The 21,805-nt window shown below is 53.4% G+C and overlaps 1 protein-coding gene and 1 pseudogene across 4 annotated transcripts; one reads left to right on the forward strand and one right to left on the reverse strand.

The window, feature by feature from the left end:
- Positions 1 to 21: 21 nt before the first annotated feature.
- On the reverse strand, positions 22 to 20,523 carry PLA2G15 (phospholipase A2 group XV). Of its 4 annotated transcripts, none has more exons than XM_055412482.2 (7): positions 20,386 to 20,523; positions 18,704 to 18,929; positions 9,382 to 9,538; positions 6,822 to 6,940; positions 6,475 to 6,573; positions 5,852 to 6,076; positions 22 to 3,863 (listed from the first exon to the last, which is right to left on the reverse strand). In XM_055412482.2, exons 2-7 carry the CDS (start codon positions 18,900 to 18,902, stop codon positions 3,352 to 3,354), a joined length of 1,311 nt encoding a protein of 436 aa, XP_055268457.1. In that variant the 5' UTR covers positions 18,903 to 18,929; positions 20,386 to 20,523; the 3' UTR covers positions 22 to 3,351. The 4 variants fall into 4 exon arrangements, with proteins under 4 accessions (XP_055268457.1, XP_055268456.1, XP_055268455.1 ...); XM_055412481.2 differs by having other exon boundaries at positions 20,359 to 20,495; XM_055412480.2 differs by lacking the exon at positions 20,386 to 20,523 and having other exon boundaries at positions 18,704 to 20,358.
- On the forward strand, positions 9,558 to 13,162 carry LOC148774384 (small ribosomal subunit protein uS19 pseudogene; annotated as a pseudogene).
- Positions 20,524 to 21,805: the final 1,282 nt, after the last annotated feature.

Here is a 21,805-nt window from a genome sequence, read left to right on the forward strand (position 1 = left end):
AGAGTACAGGCATAACATGTCTTATTGCTCTTGGCTTTATTGTGATTTGCACATATTGCATCTTTTACAATTAGGTTTATGGCAACCTGATTTTGTCAGATGATGGTTAGCATTCTTTGGCAATAAAGTATTTTTAACATATGTACATTTCTTTAGACATAATGCTACTGCACATTTAATAGGCTATAATGTAAACAGCTTTTAGATGCACCAGAAAAAAAAATTCATGTGACTCATTTTACTGCGATACTCACTTTATTTCAGTTGTCTGGAAATGAACTCACAGTATGTCTGAGGTATGTCTGCTTGTATACATTTGGAATCATTAGAGTCTGACCCTTTGCTCCCTGGATCAGTCCCTCCTGCCACTCTGGCCTGGAGAGGAAGGGCTCTGGATACTTGTGTCACTCAATGGCAGCCAGTCCACTTGTCCTTGTATCAGCAACATACATGACCTGCAAACTCCCAGAACTTCCGGCTTCACTGTCTCACACCCTGCCAGCATCCCACCACCTGAAAGCTATTATGAACCAAGTGCTGAATCAGATGTTCTGTAACACCATCAGTGTTCCTCAGGACTGCCGTGGAAGGTACATTTATTCATAGTCATTCTTCAAATGAACAAACTGGGGCTCAGGAAGTCAGACTACTTAGCTGGAGCTGGTAAAGCTCAGATTTGAACCCCTGTCCTGAAGTGTGCTCTGACTCCATATCCTTTCTCTGCAGCTGTGAAACTGAGGGTAGAAGGGTTGAAATAGGTCAGGGTGAAGGTGGCTATGAGGCAGTGAGTATCAGATGTCACAGCATAGCTAACAGGCTGGGCAGGGCCTGGGGTTAAGGCCAGATATGCAGCTGGATTTCTAGACATCCAGCTGTATTTCTATTTCTAGAAATACATCCAATGTACTTCTAGACATCCTAACCCTCAGGGCAACACATTTTTCCAGGTTGGGCCAGTAACTGTAGTGAGAGGGTTCAGATCGCCCTCTACTGGCCCAGGATGTATTGACGCCTAAAACCTAGGCTAGCCAGGCTCCTATTGGAGGCAGGAATTGGGGTTCCCACCACACTGGCTCTCAGCTCTGCACAACAGAATTCAGGCATGAATTCCATCCCTATGCATGTTTTCCTGTCTCAGCCGCTCTGTTTCTCTGTCCTTATCCATCTCCGTTTGCTCCCCAGTCTCTCAGTCCCCGTCTCTGCCCATCTTGGTCTCTCCCCCTTCCTCAGTCTTACCCTGTCCCCAAAGACGGACAGATGGTGGGCAGATGAGCTTATGAAGCTAAGTAGAAGGGTGGCATCCTAAAAAAATTCAAAGGATGCTGAGATCTGTAAGTTGAGGGAGGGTAGAGGCTGGGAAGGGGAGTCCAGCCAGGGTGACCGGCAGAATTGCCCTTGGCTGCCAGCTCTCAGGTGGCATTTGGGGTCTGTTGACCAGATAGGCGCAGGGAAAGGACAGGAGCTTCACTCCAACAGGAATGTTTCAGGTCCTGGTTCTCAGTCCCAGGACGGGAACTGGATTCCCGGAGAGAGGGCAGGAGGATAAAGCCCAAAGACAAGCACAGGAGCCACGCTTTGGTGCTGAGAGACCCCATCAAGGTCTCGTGAAAGGTCAGGGTCTAACCCCCCTGATTACCTGCCTCTCTAGCCCCCTCACCTTCCACTACCTCCCTCCTCTCATGCTCAGAGCAGAGGCTAGGCCAGGATATTTTACAGCATCCAGAATACCTTTATTGCCAGAATCGTGGTACAGTCTGCTCAGAGTCCCATATGGGGCCCCCCACTCAGGAACAAAGGGAAAAACTGATGCTGGGTATGAATGTGACAGAGAAAATCCCACTTCAAGAAACCTTGTAGGAGCAAAGCACAGTCCAGCCTGACTGTGGCTTTAGGGCCCCACTCTAGAAGCCAGCAATGGCAAGCCACTCCAGTACTCTTGCCTAGAAAATCCCATGGATGGAGGAGCCTGGTAGGCTGAAGTCCGTGGGGTCGCTAAGGGTCGGACACGACTGAGCAACTTCACTTTCGCTTTTCACTTTCACACATTGGAGAAGGAAATGGCAACCCACTCCAGTGTTCTTGCCTGGAGAATCCCAGGGACGTGGGAGCCTGGTGGGCTTCCGTCTATGGAGTCACATAGAGTTAGACACGACTGAAGTGACTTAGCAGCTAGAAGCCAGACCCAAGTCCTGGCCGTCGCCCACTTGGAGACCACCAAGGCAGATCATGATCCTCCATCCCTCCTGTCACAGGGAGAGTCATGAAGTGCCTCTGGAGCAGGAAGAAAACCCCCAGGAGACCCTCAAGGCACCTGGCTCTCTCAGGGGCTCACTCAAGTTTCTGGGCTCGTCCCTACTGACTAAACACCACTGAGCTACCTGTTGGAGATAGGTGCTGGGCAGAATAGGCAAGAGTCCCACCTCCTGTGCCAGCCTACATGGGTGCTACAGAGACCATAGGGCAGGGCAGCTAGCTATGTGGCAGGTTAGCAAGAGGGCAGCTCTGGTCGGCTCTGATTGGCCTTGGCTGCTTCCTTGAGTTCTGTTTCTTCATGAGTACCTAAAGGGCGAGGCACCCAGCCCGCTCTCATTCTTGACCCACAGCCCCAGGGTGAAGGGAGATAGCATCAATACTGTGTGCACAGCCCAACCATGGAGATCAGGGCTCCTAGGACCCAGTCCCCAGCCCTGAGCTAGGCTGTTCTTAGAGTTAAGAGAGGTAGGAGTGAATGCCCCAGGCCCTGGGAACACTCAAGGAACACTGGGAACACATGGAGAAGACAAAAACTCACCCCTGCCTGCAGGGGGAACTGGGCTGCTCCCAGAAAGCCACAGTTGGACTGAGTGAGCAGTCAGGCCACAGGGAATCCAGCAGCTCCAGCCACTCAGGGCCAGTAGCAGGCTGATGTGTGGCCAGTGTGTGAGAAGGTGCACCCTAGGGACTGGGAGCCCATCCTAGGGGCCACAGGCCAGTAAGATCCCTCATCAGAAGGCCGAGGAGCCAGGGCCTGGTAGGTGAGTGTGAAAAGGCCACAGGGGTAGGAAGAACACACGGTCCCGGCATTGGCGAGTGGGGCCAGGTGCCAGTCAGTCCCCCTATGGAGCTATCCTGAGGTCACAATTCCACCAGCAGTAGCACTCTTGCCATCAAGGGTCCCTCAAGTAAGTCCAGACTACGTCTTCCTCGATTCCAGAGAGGAAGGATAAAAAAACACCATTTCCCCATTTCACAACCCAAGATCTAGGAATTTAGATGATCAGTCACAAACCGCTAAAATTGTGGGCCATGGCAGAAGAAGCCAGAAGAAGCAGCGGCGGTTGGGTCACCCCATGGCCCTGCCCACCACGGGCATCAGGGCCCGAGAAGCACACGTTTCAGGTAGGCCAGGGTAGTGGTGTTGGCCAGCATAGCGATGTGCTCATTGCCTGGCAGCACCTGCAATGACACTTTTTGCTTCTGGAGGCCGCGCCAGGTCTGGCAGTGCAGGGCACTCTGCAAGTTCACAGTGCCATCACCGCTGCCATAGTGGATTTTCGGGTCACGGTCTGGGAAGCTCTCATAGTCAAAGGACTCTGGCGTGGGGACGCCTGTGCCACAGAGGCAGTGCAGTTGCACGCCAGGCGGCACTGTGGCCTCAACCAGCCCCTCCGTGTCCTGCCGCATGGACCAGCCATCTTTGAAGCCGATGTCCTGGAAGAACTGGCGGTAGTCCTGCAGCGTGTAGTTGGCCTTAGGTGTGCGTACGAAGACTTTCTGCGGTGACCAGGTATAGTTGTAGGGCAGCAGCCAAGTGGTGGAGACAGCAGACCGCTGCTGTGCCCGGATCTTCAGGGACCCGATGACTGGGATCCGGTTGTTGTCTCCTGTGGGGTTAGGTCAGTCTTTGCTAAGGAATGCCAACTAGCTGGGCAGCGTGCTAACCGCCAGGCCCCCTGCCAGCCCCCAGCCAGTGCCCAGCCAGTACTCCACCATTCCTACATTGTGAACATCATTGACAACTCCCCTATTTCCCTGTATTTTTGCTCCACCTGGGAAGCACATGACCAAGATTTGTTCCTTTCCTTTTGCATTTTGTCACTAGTTTCAAGAGCACACACCTATGGGGTGATTTGTGGTTAAAAACAATACCCTCCTCAGAGTACTTATCACCTGGCCAGTGGGCACTGACCCTGTCAAAGGTGAATCAGCAGGCTGGCAGCCCAGAGACCCATTCTTCTGAATCTTTTATTACATTGAGCTTTGTAAACCTTTTTCCCTTCCTATGCTCAGACCTGCAGCCAAGCCAGCCCTGGTCTCACCCCACCCACCTACCTGGCACCTAGGCACCTGGGCCTGCAGGAGATATGGCAGGAGGGGAGGCCGCAGACAGAGAAATGCCAATAACACAAACACACAACCGGCCAGTGAGATCTCCAGAGAATAAGCAGGAACTCGGAAACACGGACCCCGTGTCCTATGCAGAAACCAGGGCCATCCATCACCCCAACTCTGACTGCAGACCTTCAGTTCAGCCTGATGGGGCCTGGCTCCAGGACCCCTCAGGAAAGGGAATCCCTAGCTAGCGGTCCATGACTGCCACCCTTCCTGCCCCACCCCCACTCCCAGACTGCCAAGTCTTGACAGCAGTTTCCCAGAGTCTGAAGCAAAGCTCTAAGGGGGCTCATGGGGAAGCTCTGAAAGGGCCAGCTCTGAATTCCCCATAACAACTTGTCTCAAACTCAGAGGATGCCCACATCTGTCCTTTCAGGTCCAGGCTGGACAAGAGTAGACAGTGTGATGAGTCCCAATATAACTGGATCCGCTGTCCAACTAATTCAGGGTCACTACGGACAGACACCTGATCACAGTGATCACGTGACCAAAAGGCAGGTCAGGCAGTGCTGGTCACTTGAGGAAGAACGCTCATCAGATGCTTGGCCCAGCCCTGGCTCACGGCTCCCACAGTGAGGGGCCACGGAGCTCACGTCCAGTCCTAGCAGAGGGAGGAAAGCCCTCTGGCTCCAGCTGGCAGGTTCTAACAGTTGTGAAAAGGCAGGTGGATTGGAAAGGAACAGGGAAGGAGGTGGTTTTCCCAACTGCCAAGCAAGTGGGCCCAGATAAATATGCACCTGCTTCCTCTTTGTGTGGCCCACAGAGGCTGCCCGCAGCTGCAGAGGGAGGTGCAACTCATAAACAGGAAGCCGAAGCCCAGCCTTTCTTCTCTAGGGTGAAGGTGGGGATGAAGAAATAAGGCGGGGGTCAAAGAGAGGGAGAAGTCTCCTGCAGAGAACTTTGTTTTTTAAATATTTTATTGTTTGGCAGTGACATCTTAGTTTCCTGACCAGGGATTGAACCTGCACCCCCTGCACTGGACCACCAGGGAAGTCCCTCCTCCAGAAAATTCTGGATCAAACCAAGTTAGACCAGCCAGGCCCACACAGTGTCTGTGTGTGTCTATCTGTGTGTTTATGTCTGTGTGTGTGTGTCTGTAGTGTCTGTGTGTGTGTGTCTGTCTGTGTGTGTCTGTGTCTGTGTGTCTCTGTGTGTGTCTGTGTCGGTGTCTCCGTGTGTGTTTGTGTGTCTGTGTGTGTACACGTGTGCCCTGTATGACCAACAGTTATGCCACTCTGTGCCCATGCTGCAAGCCACTTACGCAGATAACAAGGGCCATCGACTAGAGAGGTGAATTTAGAAGTAGTGTTATAGTCTCTTTTAGAAGTAGACGTCTGGAAAAGAATACCACTCTGGAGAGGGAAGGCTCTGGACCCAAGAGAAGAGACATGAGGGTGGCCCAGGAGGACACAAGAGAGGGAAAGAGACTGTGTCACCCCCAGCACCAGCCCTCCTGACGCTGGGCCAGGTGGGGTCTTACCTGAGGCCAGGACTCGCAGGGTCTTGGCCACGCCCCCCCAGGGGGGACCCAGCGCCACAAAGGCGCGGATGTGCTTGTCCTTCCAGTCCTGTGGCTGCTGCTGCAGAAAGTAGAGCGTGTACATGTTGCCCATACTATGGGCCACCAGCACCACAGGGCCCCCGTACAGCTGGTACATCTCCTCGATCATCTTGCGGAGTGCCAGGAAGTAGGGCCCGTTTTCATCTGCAGGCCAAAGCCAGGCGGGGGTCAGGCAGGAAGGGTCCCTGGGCCTGAACCACGAACCATGTCTCAGGCCAGACCCAGGACTACACGGGTGGGGAGAGTGTGAAAATTCCAAGGGGAGGGGTCTGGTTTCCCCTCAATTTCCCCAAAGGGAGCAAACAGAGGAGCTCCTTTCCCCCTCCTCTGCCTCATCTGCTCTTCCCAGGGCTCAGAGGCCCGGAAATCCTGGGCTGAGGGTGGGGGAAAGACAGGACAGGGTAACCAGGGATGGGAGCAGTGACGGCTGGGCTGGATGCCAGAGACTCGGGCGTAGGGGAAGGCCCAGGACCTGTGGTGGCTGTGATCTCCTCCTTCCCACCTCCCATAGCCTCCGGGAGGAAACCAGAGCAGCCACTTACTTGGAGCTCGGCGCCAGTCATAGGGGGCCCCCCGGACATCCTTGCCTCGTTCATAGCCCCAGCCCACAAGGCTTTCCACCATGGTATGGAAATAGGAACCTATAGAGAGAAATGCTTAGGTTTAGACAGAGTACAGTCACTGTCAGCCAGCCACACCACACCTACCAAGGAGATAGTGACATCTACAGCCAAGAGATCCCCAGGGGAGCACTCTACAGCTCTGTGCCCACATGGATCAGAGATGGTTCACAAGCCACCCCTTCAAATCAGCAGGGCTCCTCCCACTCTAGGAATCCCTCAGAACCTCCATCCCAATTCCCTTGGGGGCATGAGGAAGGGCTACATACCCACGCTGCTTTTGCTGGGGTCCAGGAACTCCAGTGAGAAGGTGTCCCCAAAGCCAGGGACATGCACATCCACACCATCAGGAAACTGGGTGGTGCGGGACGTTTGGTTGTAGACCAGCCTGCCAGGAAGGGATACTGAGCCAGCGACCCAGAGGCAACACCAAAGCTGACATGTCCCAAAACTGTCCTGGGCCCTGAGCCATGTTCCCTTCCCATCCTCAGGTCTGGTCAGATGTATAGAGACCAAAAAGTAACAAAGCAAGTTTGTAAAGCATAGATCCAAGTTGTTGTTGCTGTTTAGTTGCTAAATCATGTCTGACTCTTCTGCAGCCCCACAGACTGGAGCCCGCCATGCTCCTCTGTCCATGGAATTTTTCAGGCAAGAATACTGGAGTGGGTTGCCATTTCCTTCTCCAGGGGATCTTCTTGACCCAGGGATCGAACCTGCGTCTCCTGCACTGGCAGGCAGATTCTTTACCACTGAGCTACCAGGGAAGCCCACAGATCTGAGTAAGTACATCTAAATGAGGACCCCATCAAGGCTCACTCCAGAGACTGGATCCAGAACCCATCGGGCAATATTCCCTTCTCCTCAACATCACCCACATGAGAATGCATGTTTTAGATATTGTGGGGAGAGGGACCTGGCTGCCAGGCCTGGCTCTGCCATGAACATTACACTTTATCCCCAAACGCAAGCAGCCTAACTTTGTAGGCTCCCACCACTTCCTCTCCGTGGATTCAGTTCCCTCCATCCACCCCAACATGACCCAGGGCAAAGCAGATAATGTACGCAACACACAAATCAGACAGAGAAACCCTGAGCGCCAGTGGCTGCTGTCTGACCTAGTGGACAAGGCCTGGAGAAATGATGGGGCCAGGGTGGTAGAAGACCAGGAGGAGAGCCCTGTGCCAGGTCAGGACCTCTGCTTTAGCCTCCCCTGATAATAAGGAGGCAAAGGTGCCCGAGGAAACACAGGCTAGACCTGTAGTCCCCGGTGGTCCTGAGTCCCACCCACCCTTGGGGATCAGCCACAGAAAGCTGATAAGTACCCAACACTGGCCCAAATAAAAGTCCCACTCTCTCCAGGGCGATCTGGAGATCATCCCAATGGCCACTCAACAAAGTTCTAGAAGGCCAAAGCACTCTGGTCTAGATGCAAGTCCCAACAGGTCAGAGGCCCAACGAAGGTAGACAAGCCCCTCTCAGGGTCAGTCTGTCCCTCCAGCTGGCATTACCTGAGACTATTACATCTCCACCACAAAAATAGAAATGCAGATCAACATCCCAGAAATAGCCCTGATCACACAAGGTGGCGGAAAGAGTCAAGAAAGCTGGTGAAATAAACAACAGGGAAAGGCAGAACACCCAGAGAACTGGCTGGAACCAGGTAGTGTGCCTCCAAGGAAAACATTTTAATCTGTAGACTCCATTCAGTTTAAATACTTACTGAACACCAATTCAGGTTCTACAGCTTTAAAGATAAGAGATACAGTCCCTGCCTTCAGGGAGCTCAGTGTGCTCAGAATATGCTCAGGAACCCTGAGCTCAGAGATACACAACTCTGGGTTGAATTCCAGTTTGCCATTTATTAGCTGAGTGACCCCAAACAACTTTGTAACCTTTTTGAGATTCCAGATTTCCTCATCTGTAACACAAGTTATAGCACTATTTCACAGGGTTGCTGTAAGACTCAATGAAAAAAAGTGGGGGAGGTGTTCCCTGGTGGTCTAGCAGCTAGGATTTAGCACTTTTACAGCTGGGGTCCGGGTTCAATCCATGACTGGGGAAATGAGATCACGCAAGCCGCACAATGTGGCCAAAAAAAAAGAAAAAAATACGTAAAATATATAGTGTCTATGTTCAATAATGAGTAATTCTCATCAGTGACTATCTTATAATGGGAGAAACATCCTAAAAAACAGTGTTTGGCAAGCCAGGGATGCAAGTTAGAAGAGGCAGAAAGAGAGATTAAGAGCTCTGAGGGGTGGCAGGGAGACTTCACAGAGGAATCAGTCTCAGGGAGAGGGACGGTGGAGATTTGTTTGTTTGGCCGCACCACGAAGCACGTGAAATCTAGTTCTCTGACCACAGATCAAATCTGAGCCCCCTACACTGGAAGTGCAGAGTCTTAACTACTGGACCACCAGGGAAGTCCCAGGCTTGGGTTTTAAAGAGTGAATGGGAGACAGTTGATCAGGCAAAGGGTGGAGAGAGAGATTCCAGAGTGAAAGAGCAAGTGGAAAAGGAATCCCAGGAAAAACAAGCAGCTGGAGAAGCAGGCGTGACCGAGGCAGAGGCAAGCGAAGGGGTGGAGGTAGGGGGCTCAAAGCGAGGCTGTGAATAGGAACTGGGGCCTAGAAACCACAAACAAGGCAAGAAGTACTGGAGAAGGAAAGAGGAGAAAGTCCTGGCTGGGAGGGCACAGAGGTAGTGCAGACCAGATTGGGGAAGGGAGAAAGGTCAGTGACCTGGAGGCCCCCTGAGGCACAGATGAGATAGAAACAGGCCCTCTGGACTAGGTCAGGGAGCGTCACCCTGCTGTGCCCCAGCCCTCACCGGATATTGTCGATCCAGCAGTCAATGATGACAGGCAGCAGCAGCTCCAGGTTCAGCCACAGTGTGAAGTAGCTATCCGTCCTCTTGGAGCAGAGGTAATGCACGACAGACGGCTTGTCCAGCTTTGCCTCCAGCTGGTTGCCCAAATCACCGGGCACTGCGGGGGGACACAGAGCATGAATGAGGCCTGGCTGGATACCCAACTGCCTTCTCCCCACAGCTGTCCCAGGCTGCAGAGCAAGTGACGCTCAGCAGGGCCCTGCGGGGCTCCTGGACACAAAACCCTTTCTGTGTCCACCATTTCTTTGATTATGGGAAATAGGCTTCTTTCAGCCTCAGGACTTCCCTGAGTTCCAAGGGGCAGAGTCAAGCAGCGGTTAATTAGCAAGGGGAGAGGATGGGAGACCTGGGAGAAAAAGTCAGAAAACAACAGTGCAGCCTTGGGGCAAGGTCCTGTTGTTCTCCATTAAGGCATACACATAATATATCTTTGAGCTATTTTTGATATCAAAACCCCCTCCAGGTAGGAGAAGTTAACATGGTATGGATGGTATGCTGCCCACAGTGGAAGTGACAAGCAGATTCAAGGGATTAGATCTATTAGAGTGCCTGAAGAACTATGGACAGAGGTTCATGACATTGTACAGGAGGCAGCGATCAAGACCACCTCCAAGAAAAAGAAATGCAAAAAGGCAAAATGGTTGTCTGAGGAGGCCTTACAAATATCTGAGAAAGGACAAGACGGAAAAGGCAAAGGAGAAAAGGAAAGATATACCCATCTGAATGCAGAGTTCCAAAGAATAGCAAGGAGAGAAAAGAAAGACTTCCTCAGTGATCAATGCAAAGAAATAGAGTAAAATAACAGAAAGGGAAAGACTAGAAGCACAAGCTGGAATCAAGATTATTGGGAGAAATATCAATAACCTCAGATTCACAGATGACACCACCCTTATGGCAGAAAGTGAAGAGGAACTGAAGAGCTTCTTGATGAAAGTCAAAGAGGAGAATGAAAAAGCTGGCTTAAAACTCAACATTCAAAAAACGAAGATCATGGCATCCGGTCCCAACACCTCATGGCAGATAGATGGCGAAACAATGGAAACAGTGACAGACTTTCTTTTTGGAGGCTCCGAAATCACTGCAGATGGTGACTGCAGCCATGAAATTAAAAGACACTTGCTCCTTGTAAGAAAAGCTGGGACCAACCTAGACAGCATATTAAAAAGCAAAGACATTACTTTGCCAACAAAGGTCCGTCCAGTCTTTCTGAAGAACTGACAAGACGACGGAAGTGGAACAGAAGAGGAAGCGGACGTTCTGCAAGTTCACCTACTGCGGCGGCGCGGACCTCAACCAGCTGCTGGACGTGGCCTATGAGCAGCTGACGCAGCTACACAGTGTGCGCCATGGCGGCAGCTAAACCGCGGTCTGCGGAGGAAGCAGCGCTGCTGCTGAAGCGGCTGCTCAAAGCCAAGGATGCGCCGCCCATGGAGAAACTCGAGGTGGTGAAGACACACCTGAGGCACGATCATCCTACCCGAGATGGTGGGATCTACAATCGCAGGACCTTCAACCAGGTGGAAACCAAGCCTGAGATGATCTGCCACTACCTAGGAGAGTTTTCCATCACCTACAAGCCCATGAAGCACGGCCAGCCCGGTATCGGGGCTACCCATTCCTCCCGCTTCATCCCCCTAGTAACCTGCTGGCCAATAAAGGCAGCTGCTGCTGCTAAGTCGCTTCAGTCGTGTCCGACTCTATGCGACCCCATAGACGGCAGCCCACCAGGCTCCCCCATCCCTGGGATTCTCCAGGCAAGAATACTGGAGTGGGTTGCCATTGCCTTCTCCAATAAAGGCAGAGACTTCTCTTAAAAAAAAAAAAAAGTCTGTCTAGTCAAAGCTATAGTTTTTCCAATAGTCATGTATGGATGTGAGAGCTGGACTATAAAGAGCTGAGTGCCAAAGAACTGATGCTTTTGAACTGTAGTGTTGGAGAAGACTCTTGAGACTCCCTTGGACTGCAAGGAGATCCAACCAGTCCACCCTAAAGGAAATCAGTCCTAAATATTCATTGGAAGGGCTGACGCTGAAGCTGAAACCCCAATACTTTGGTCACCTGATGTGAAGAACTGACTCATTGGAAAAGACCCTGATGCTGGGCAAAATTGAAGGCAGGAGGAGAAGGGGATGACAGAGGATGAGATGGTTGGATGTCATCACAGACTCAACGGACATGAGTTTGAGCAGGCTCTGGGAGTTGGTGACGGACAGGAAAGCCTGGGGTGCTGCAGTCCATGGTATCGCAAAGAGTCAGACACAGCTGAGCGATGGAACTGAACTGAACTGAACTGATGTCCACAAGCATGTAGATGCCCACAGACTGGCTGGAACCAGAAGGTTGATGATCCTCCTTATCTCACCACCAACCCATCAGAAGAATATCTAGAAGAATGTTCACAAGCTGATCACACTCTCTTTGAACCTTTACTATAAAACTTCTTATCACTCTCTCCAAGTTGGGACACACAGTTTTGAGGACATGAGCCCACTGTGGTCCCCTTTGCCTGGCAAAGCAATAAAGCTATTCTTTTCTACTTCACCCAAACTTCTGTCTCCGAGATTTAATTCGGTGTCAGGCTACAGAGGCCAGTTACTGCTTCATAGGCAGGGTCTTATACTCTGAAAGAAGGATCAAGAAACAGGACAGCACACGTGGCCACTTAACCAGTCAAAACTAAATTCAAAGAAGGCACTCTGGGACAGGCTTGTGGAAGAGGGCAATGAACAAAAAAGGTTGAGAGAAGCTGGCACCGGCCAGCCTACCAAGGTCCTCAGACCTTACTAAAGGTCAGAGCCCAGCTGCTAAATCCTGCTAAAGATTCCAGAGGGTAACTCATCTGGGGACCCCAGCACCTTGGCACACCTGTACCCTGGGTTGGAAATGGCTCTCCCAGAAGCTACATACAGTTCCAGCTACAGCCCCATGGGGATGGGTGTGGCCAGGCTCCACTGATGACTTCTCTCTACCTGTTCAGTCTATATAGAGTCCTGCTTTACTGCTTTGCCAGGCAAAGGGGGCCACAGTGGGCTCATGCCCTCAAAACTGTGTGTCCCAACTTGGAGAGGGTGATAAGAAGAAGTTTTATAGTAAAGGTTTAAAGACAGCGTGATCAGCTTGTGGACATTCTTCTGATGGGTTGGTGGTGAGATAAGGAGGATCATCAACCTTCTGGTTCCAGCCAGTCTGTGGGCATCTACATGCTTGTGGACATCATTAGTTCAACCTGCTGGTTACAGCCAGTCTGGGGGTGTCTACATGCTTGTGGGCAGCTATACCGTCCATTAACTTAACTTCTTGCGACACTCAAACCCACCCACCTCTATTCCTTCACTGTCCCACCTTCAAGGCCCTTCACTGTCCCAGTGACCTTTACCTTTACTCCCAGTGACCTTTCAGAACTCACTGCTTGACTTCCCAGGTGGCTTAGTGGTAAAGAATCTGCATACCAATGCAGAACTCACTGCTCCCACATGCCACTCTCTTCATACGTTCCAAACATAGCCCCGTGTAGGGTCCATGATCACTAAGTGGACAACCAGTGTTTGGCTCTCCTGGGCATTCACTGGACTCCAGCTGTGAACCCAGCCCTGCAGAGGACACGCCCTACTTGGGCACCGACCTACAGTGTCCTCAGGGCAGCCACAGGAGGGAGGTATGGCACCGGCTCTCATCTCCCTTCGTGATGTGGTGCGGAAGTGGGGAGCACGACAGCCCCTAGATGACACGCCATGGACTAGACAGTGCAGTGGCGAAACCTTGGTCACTGTGTCCACCACAGAGGAAATATCTGAAAGAGGAAGTCACCAGATCTGCTCTGCCTGGGTACCCTTTGCCTTGGTCAGGGTATGTGGTCTCTAAAAGGGTCACTTCCTAGAACTAGGGAAAGAGCCATCCACGTGCCTTTCACCTCAAGTAACACAGGAAGAGGTGGAAATGGCTTGCTACAGTTCCATCCCACTGCCCAGGGCCTTCTGTATCCCTCCTCTGGCCTCTACTTCCTCTACCACCAATTGGAGACCCACCCACAAAGACTGGTCACCCTTGGATACTGATGCTCTCATGGCCAAGGTCAGGTCCCTGTTTTGTGCCCACTGCCCACCATGGGGTTTCCCAGGACTAATGTCAACAGCCTCATTCTCTGAGAAGCTGGGCAGGTTAGGATTCCAGTTGCTCTGTGTCTCTAGACACACTCTGAGGCTCCTCTGCTGTGAGGAAGGATAACTAAGAACTGAATAAATGAGTGCATTTAGCACTAATCCAGGAGAAAAGGTCTAGGACCCGTCCAATCAGAGACCACATACTTCCCAACGCCACACTCTTCATACTCAGTACTCCTTAGGTCCACACAACGCTCCTGGCAAGCCCCCAGGATGATGTCCAGGTGACCCAACCAGTCTCGAGCCCTGACCATCCACTCCTTCCCCCACTCCATTACAGATAGCCTGCACTGCTCAGTTCCCTCCCTCTGATATGTAGTTCCCTCTGCCTGGAATTTTCCTGGCCTCGGCTCCAGCTGCGTACTCCAGGAAACCTTTCCTGATCCCTGATGTGATGGATGGATTCTCTGTGTTTGCCTAGCACAGACCTTACCTCTGGGGAGCATCCTGCAAACTTACAGAAGGCAAGGCCAAATATGCCCAAACTCCATGGTGAACCTGGGCCCAGCAACCCCCAGGGAGCATGTCCTGGCCCAGAGTTCCTGGTGAAGGACCCCTGGGATCACACTGCCTGCCAACCCCAGCTCTTTGTGGGAATGATGGCCTGAATGAGGCATCCAACGCCCCCAAGACAGAGATCTCATCCCTGCCATACCCACCACAAGGAAATACTGCTGGCTTCTGTACAGCTCCCTGGTATAGAAGCGAGGAGGAGATAAGACTGGGAAGTTGCCTAGTCCCAACACAGCATAGTCCAGGTAGGTCTGACAGGGGTTAAGGGTGCCATACAACATCTGTTCATAGCCAAGGTCTCAACCCTTCCCTCCACCTGTATCCATCCTCAGATTCCCTTGGGCCTCCTCCCTCAGGCCCAAGGCCACATATTTGATAAGTTAGGGGAAAGCCCTGGTGGCAGGTTAGGAGAGTAATCCTTCCACAAAGAGCTTACTTTCAGTAATGCCCACCCCCACCCCACCCCACCCCCCACTAAACGTGTCGGGCTGGAAGGGAGGAGGGAGACAGCCTACTAGCCAAGCCCAAGTCAACGCTGAAGCCCCTGGGGGCCAACTTCGAGGCCACTCTACCGCCTACCCTCAGGAATAGTGTCAAAAAGCCTCGGTCTTTCCAGCTAAAAAATGGGGATAAGGAGAGGAGAAGCTTGGAAATGAGACGACGCCGCCGCGGTCCGATGCATAAACGCGCGATAACCCTCCCACTTACCCCACATTCTACAGGGAAAGGTGACAAGAGTTTGACCACTCCCGCGCCCAGCATAGCGGGAAGTGGACGGACCGACCCAGGTGACAAGACAGTCATACGCTCCCCCACCTCGTGCTTAGAGGAGATGCAGACAGCCCCGCCTGCACCCCATCCAGCTGGACGCACGATCGAACGGACCCACAACTGGACGCGCGCCTCACCCAGCACCACTGGTGGCCGACTTCCAGCCGGGAGCGCCGGATCTGCGAGCATCAGGAGGAACAGGAGGCCACCCGTGAGCAGGGTGGAGCGGTAGAGGCATAGGCGACCCATGGCAGGGACCGCAGCTCCGGGTCGGAGGAGCGGACTCCGCTCTCGGGTCTCGTGCCTAGGCCCGGCCGGCAGCGACGCTCTTAACCCCGCCGCCCGCAGCCTTCGCAGCAGCCGGGCCAATCAGGGCCCGCCTCCTGCAAACGGCCAGCCAATAGGAGCTAGCCGCTAGGGTGGTCCTTCCCAGTCGGAGCTCACCGCCCCGCCCCCACCCATCCCCGGCCAACTCCATTAACCGCGCTGCACGCCGAGCGCATCGATCGATAAAGACTCAGCCCTGCTTTCGCGCACGCTCTCAGAGGTTCTCACCCAACCCGCCTCTGCTGGGTACCCAGCCCAGCCCTCCGCTTCTTAAGTCCACGGTGCGCAGTTCTTATCCCTGATTCCTGGCGCTTCCCTGATCTAGGATGCGCCGGGCCCAGTGGAAATTCAAGGTACAAAGTTCAGTAGCTCGCCGCTGCTGAGCTACCCGGGTCAAGCCTGAGGAAGAAGACAAGTGAGCCTCGAGCTGTTCTTGAGCCGGAGGAAACTGACCAAGACCTTTGTTCAACACCCAAACCGATTCTTGGCACCATTCCTCGAGAGCACCTGAGTTCAGGCAACACTGACTCAAGGATCCACCCGCCATCTGCCTAGGGTAAGGCCAGATCAGCGTGTTTCGCTTCCCAGTGAGAGTTCAGCCCGCCTGTTTCTGGTTCTGGAGTGTGGAATCACCCTCTCACCCCCATCCCTGGCCGGTTTGTTCTCCAGGTTAAGAGTGGGCTTGAACCTCAACCCTGCGGCAGCCCAAAGGCGAGTTCCTCTGATGTTCCTCCACCATTGCCAACCCACACAAACCGGGCATCCAGAGAGGGCACAGGTTCTCTGTGCATGCAGTGGTGGTGGTGGGGGCGGCGGGGACGGGTAGCAAATAGAGTGGGCAAAGGTTTGACAGCCAAATTGCCAACATCCGCTGGATCATGGAAAAAGCAAGAGAGTTCCAGAAAAACATCTATTTCTGCTTTATTGACTATGCCAAAGCCTTTGACTGTGTGGATCACGATAAACTGTGGAAAATTCTGAAAGAGATGTGAATACCAGACCACCTGACCTACCTCTTGAGAAACCTGTACGCAGGTCAGGAAGCAACAGTTAGAACAGGACACGGAACAACAGACTGGTTCCAAATAGGAAAAGGAGTACGTCAAGGTTGTATATTGTCACCCTGCTTGTTTAATTTATATGCAGAGTACATCATGAGGAACGCTGGGCTGGAAGAAGCACAAGCTGGAATCAAGATTGCTGGGAGAAATATCAATAACCTCAGATATGCAGATGACACCACTCTTATGGCAGAAAGTGAAGAGGAACTAAAAAGCCTCTTGATGAAAGTGAAAGAGGAGAGTGAAAAAGTTGGCTTGAAGCTCAACATTAAGAAAACTAAGATCATGGCATCTGGTCCCATCACTTCATGGGAAATAGATGGAGAAACAGTGGAAACAGTGTCAGACTTTATTTTTTTGGGTTCCAAAATCACTGCGGATGCTGATTACAGCCATGAAATTAAAAGACGCTTACTCCTTGGAAGGAAAGTTATGACCAACCTAGATAGCATATTAAAAAGCAGAGATATTACTTTGCCAACAAAGGTCCGTTAGTCAAGGCTATGGTTTTTCCCATGGTCATGTATGGATGTGAGAGTTGGACTGTGAAGAAAGCTGATCGCCGAAGAATTGATGCTTTTGAACTGTGGTGTTGAAGACTCTTGAGAGTCCCTTGGACTGCAAGGAGATCCAACCAGTCCATTCTAAAGGAGATCAGTCCTGGGTGCTCACTGCAAGGACTGATGCTAAAGCTGAAACTCCAATATTTTGGCCCTCATGCGAAGAGTTGACTCACTGGAAAAGACTCTGATGCTGGGAGGGATTGTGGGCAGGAGAAGGGGACGACAGAGAATGAGATGGCTGGATGGCATCACTGACTCGATGGATATGAGTTTGAGTGAACTCCGGGAGTTGGTGATGGACAGGGAGGCCTGGCGTGCTGTGATTCAGGGGGTTGCAAAGAGTCAGACATGACTGGACGACTGAACTGAATACTCTGGGACCCAACATTACTTTGGAATAGAGAACCAGCATGTTTGGAGAGGAGCTCTTGACCCTTCACACATCCCTTTCTTGAGCGCCAGTCAACACCCTGGTCATCCCTGGCTGATTCTGAGACCCCTTCCTGCCCTTTCCTCTCTCCCTCTCTCCCTCCCTTTCTTTCTCTTAGTCAGTGGCTGATAGTTTCTAACCTCCTGGAGTGACCCTCAATGAATCTACTCCCCACCTTGGCCTGCCCCTCCCATGTGCATTTAATGAAACACATTTGTGGTTGGGATACCCTCCTCTCTTAAGGTCCAACTATCTTCCACCTCAGACCCTGGCCCAGGGACCCCCTTCCAAAACCCTTCCTCACCTCCATCCCAGACCCCAGCAGAGTGGCTGCTGAGAACCGATCTGGTGTAGACCCAGTATGGGTAACCATACTAGGCAGGTGTCTAGAGCCAAGGGTTAAGTGGGGACAGGGTGGAGATCAGGACAGCCTGGACTGCCTTGGACTCTGATCACAGTCTACATACCTTGTCAGCCCAGTGGTCTCAGGTGCCTATGGGCCCCTCAGAGGGTGGCCCTGTCCTTGAGAGTGTTTCCCTGCTGGCCCAATCCCATAGGTCCTGAAGATGATAGAGCCATGACCACTGGAGGAGGGGGTGCCAAGGTCTAGTCAGTAATAAACCAGTGCAGGCATTGTGGAGAGGGACCAAAGGGTGAGGGTCCCCCATTTTTAACATGATCCCCTGGGCTGCAGACCTCTGGATACCTCCTTGACTTTCAGACACACAACTACATGGTCACCAAATTTTCCCAGCTCTACTCTCCCAAAGCCAGATTACCAGCATCTCCCTAGTAGCCTCCTTACTTATGTCCCAGTTTATGCCCTTATTCCTGTGGCATTAAACATTAAATCAGATCACACTGAGACTTCCCTGGCAGTCCGGTAGTTAAGATTCCATTTCAGGGGGGCACAGGTTCGATCCCTGGTCTGGAAACAGAATTCTCAGGGGGAGGTAAGTGACCTGGGAGGCGTTGTTAAGGGCTTCTCCTTTCACCTAGGCTGTCCTAGGGTGAAGTCTCCAATGCCAGCAGCTCCTCCCTACTCCGCAACACCAGGTTCCGTCGATGGAATCAGTGCGCCCTCTGGTGGGTACTCAGCGGATATTCGCGTAGCAAATGCATGGAAATGGAAACCCCAGTGCGCTAGCTATTCTGGAGGGTTGCTAGAATATGTAAGAATGGGTCGCAGCTGGCCCAGCTGGGGGCCACTGGCCGCTGAGGGTGGGGATGGGCCTGGGCTGACGACTCTGGATCGCCGCGATGGACCCTAAGCAAGCGCTCAGCCTCAAATTCTCTGACAACGGAATATTTCCTGGGAGTGAGAAGCGTGATTTTACACCATCCCTACACACCATTCCTCGTCTTGAAGTTCCACGAGAAAAGCCACACTCCCCAGGTGAGGAACCCCACCCTGTATCTGCTCAGACCTTCACGTACCTGCAACTGGAGCGCCCACTGCCTTAGTGGCAGGCTTCCAAGCGCTGCAGTGAGGATGGGATTCCGCTAGCTTGCGGGCAGGCTCACCGGACCACGTATTTTTCCTGAATACCCGAAGTACTTGTTTGGAACAGGAATCAGGCTGTGCCGTTGGAGCCTCGCTGATGTCTCTCGCGTATCTTATCTCTGATTCATTCATTCGTGACTCGTGAACACTAGCTAGTAGCTGGGTGAGGATGGGGGACATTTTTCAGTGAAACACAGAAATCTCAAACCACAGTGGGTACCCTTGCTACAGAGGGAGGTGACTTGAGGGGAAAATCTGGAGGGAGAGCAGGGGTTAACTAGGGCAAGGGCGGGTTGGAAGGAGAGGAAAGGGCACAGATGAGACCCTAGTACAAAGGTCCTGTGGCCACAGGGAAGGTTACTTTTGATGGAATACGGGAAGAGCGCTTAGTCAACCATTCATTCATTGTTGAGTTACTGCTATGTGCCCGGCAGGTTCAGTGATAGACTTTGGATAAGCCTTTCGTCGATATTCTCACGGGGTTGGATTAGAGTGGGGGATGGGGAGGGGGTGGATGGTGGGGGTGGATGGAGACAATAAACGATTTATCGTGTTAAGAGTTGTTTTAGTGGTGGCAGAAGACATGAGAGCCAGTTGGGGGACAGGAATGCGGGTTGTTCAGTTTTAATGGGGTGATCTGGGAGGACCATCTGAAAATGAGTAAGGGAGCTCAGCAAAGCAGGGGGACCAACGTAGTTTTAACAAATTTAGTTTTTCAAGAGTCCTAGCAACAGGAATTATCATGTTAGGGGCAGGGGGTTGACAGGTGCGCGGGTATCTGGGGGAGCCGTCCCACTCTTGGGTTTACTACTCCGCAAGGATCTGTACACTCATGAATGCGTCTCCAATGGAAATGCGCTCAGGACGGCTAGAGGTACCAAGGGGTTACCTCGAGCGGGAGGCTTCCCCAGGAACCTGACGTTGAGACCTACTCTTGCCTAGAAAATCCCATGGATGGAGCAGCCTGGTAGGCTGCAGTCCGTGGGGTCGCTAAGGGTCGGACACGACTGAGCGACTTCACTTTCACTTTTCACTTTCACACATTGGAGAAGGAAATGGCAACCCACTCCAGTGTTCTTGCCTGGAGAATCCCAGGGACGGGGGAGCCTGGTGGGCTTCCGTCTATGGGGTCACACAGAGTCGGACACGACTGAAGTGACTTGCGAAGGTCTAGTGGTTGAATGGATGGGGATGCCAGGAAGGGTGAGACTTAGATCAGGTAGCCGCCCTGATGGCCTGGGGCTCTGTTGTCTAGGAGCAGAGCCCAGACTGGAGCCTGGCGAGGGGCGATACACGCCAGCGAATTTTAGGAGAGGATGGGGTGTTGTTGGGGTGAATTGCAATTAGCTGCAAGGGCGTGGCCGGGAGGAAGACCGGACTCAGCCTGGCGCACGCGCGCTCCTGGTCGGGTGAGGGAGGGGCTTTACCTCGCTGTTGCGTCCCGCCCACCGGAAAAATATTTGACATTCCTGGCTTATCTAGAGGAGGGTGGTGCCCGAAGAGCGCTTTTCCTCCTCCCCCCGGGCCTAACTGGCTCAGTGAGTCCAGGGGTGGGGTCAGCGGGCTGGTAGTTGGGTGGCGGTCTAACCTAGGGCAGCGAAGCGCGGACACTCGCCTGCACTCAAAGAGGAAGCGCCGGTCGCCAGCAGCCGCTGGAAGGCCAGTCTGCTTTCCCTCTGCTTCCCAGCCGCCGTGTCCCGGGCGCCTCAGTCTCTTCATCCGCCAAGTGGGGACGCGGTGCAGTGTGTATTAGAGGGTAAGGCCTCGGAGGCGCCTCCTGTACGCCTGGCTCTTTCGCTCTCAGTCGTCCGAAAGTCCGAACGCAGCGCCCAGCTTCTCTGAAAGCGTGAAATGCGGCTCGCGCCCCAGTTCCAGCTCGGGCTTCGCAACCCGGTGTCTACTCCCGCTGGGCTGGAGCCCCTTCTCAGCGGATTCTTCTTCAGTTTCTCAGTCACATAAACGGGAGAATTTGGGGAAGTCCGGGGCGGCCTGGAAACTCACGGTAAAGGATCCTCACCAAGCCCGACGGGACGAAAGTGTGCTGGGAGCCCTCCACGAGGAACTGTCCAAAGAAGAGAAGAGATGGAGGATCTGTGGCCCCCTTGAGCACATTGCACTTTCGCCGCTAGCCCCCATCGGCTAGCGCGGTCTCAACTCAGCAACAGGCCTATTATCCAGGCGGAAGGGCGAAAGCAGACGGGTAGGGGAGAGGCTCCACGCTGGGGCAGTCCGGCTCAGCGTCGTCTAGAGGCCTGCTCTCGGGAGCTGGGGCCGGGGATGTGGGAGACGCGCTTCTTCCTTCCCGAGACCGAGGCCTGCGCACGTCCGACAGCGCTTTGGCATCGCAGGCACTTACAGGAGCCCGGCTAAGGCCCAGCCTTCGCACCTGTGTTCACAAACCCTGCCCACTGACCTCTGGTGAATCCCCCAGTGGTTCTAATGCTCTCCTGTGCTTCCTGCCACTCTCCTCCCACCCCAGTCGACCTCTGGCAATCACCCTACAAGCCTTGGGGTGATACCTGGTAACTCTTACCGACCCCTTTGCCTTTACCCCTCCAGACCGACCGTCGTGACCCCCCACAGCCTCTAAGGCTGCTGCTTACGGACTGAAGAAGGCCCCCAGTTTTGCACTTTCCTTGGTGGAGCCCTGGTGGGAAAGGGGATTAGGAGGGGTGGGGGGTCGCCCCAGAAGTCAGGCAGGGTCGGCTGCGGGAGTGGAGTCTGGGTCTTGAGCGCGAGTCCAGGCCGGGAGAGAGAGTGTGAGTGTCCAGGGCTGGATTCTAGCGGCCCTCCCCCACCGTTCCCGGGCCCTTGATCACGTGGCCCGCGGGGCCGACAGGTAACTCGCCCAGAGAGGGCGGGGGCCGGTCGCCGCCCCGCCCCGCGGGGCGCCGCGGGCGGGTCTCAGCAGAGCCCACTGCGCCAGCCGGGCCGCAGGTGCCGCCCCCAACACACGGTGTCCCGCCCCAACCGGGCCGCGTCTGCCGTCGGTCGGTGCGTGCGTGCGCTTCGTCGGTCCGCGTGTGTCTGGCCGA

Source organism: Moschus berezovskii, chromosome 22, assembly GCF_049115385.1.
Source record: "Moschus berezovskii isolate FMDL1 chromosome 22, NW_MosBer_1.0, whole genome shotgun sequence".
NCBI classification, from domain to species: domain Eukaryota; kingdom Metazoa; phylum Chordata; class Mammalia; order Artiodactyla; family Moschidae; genus Moschus; species Moschus berezovskii.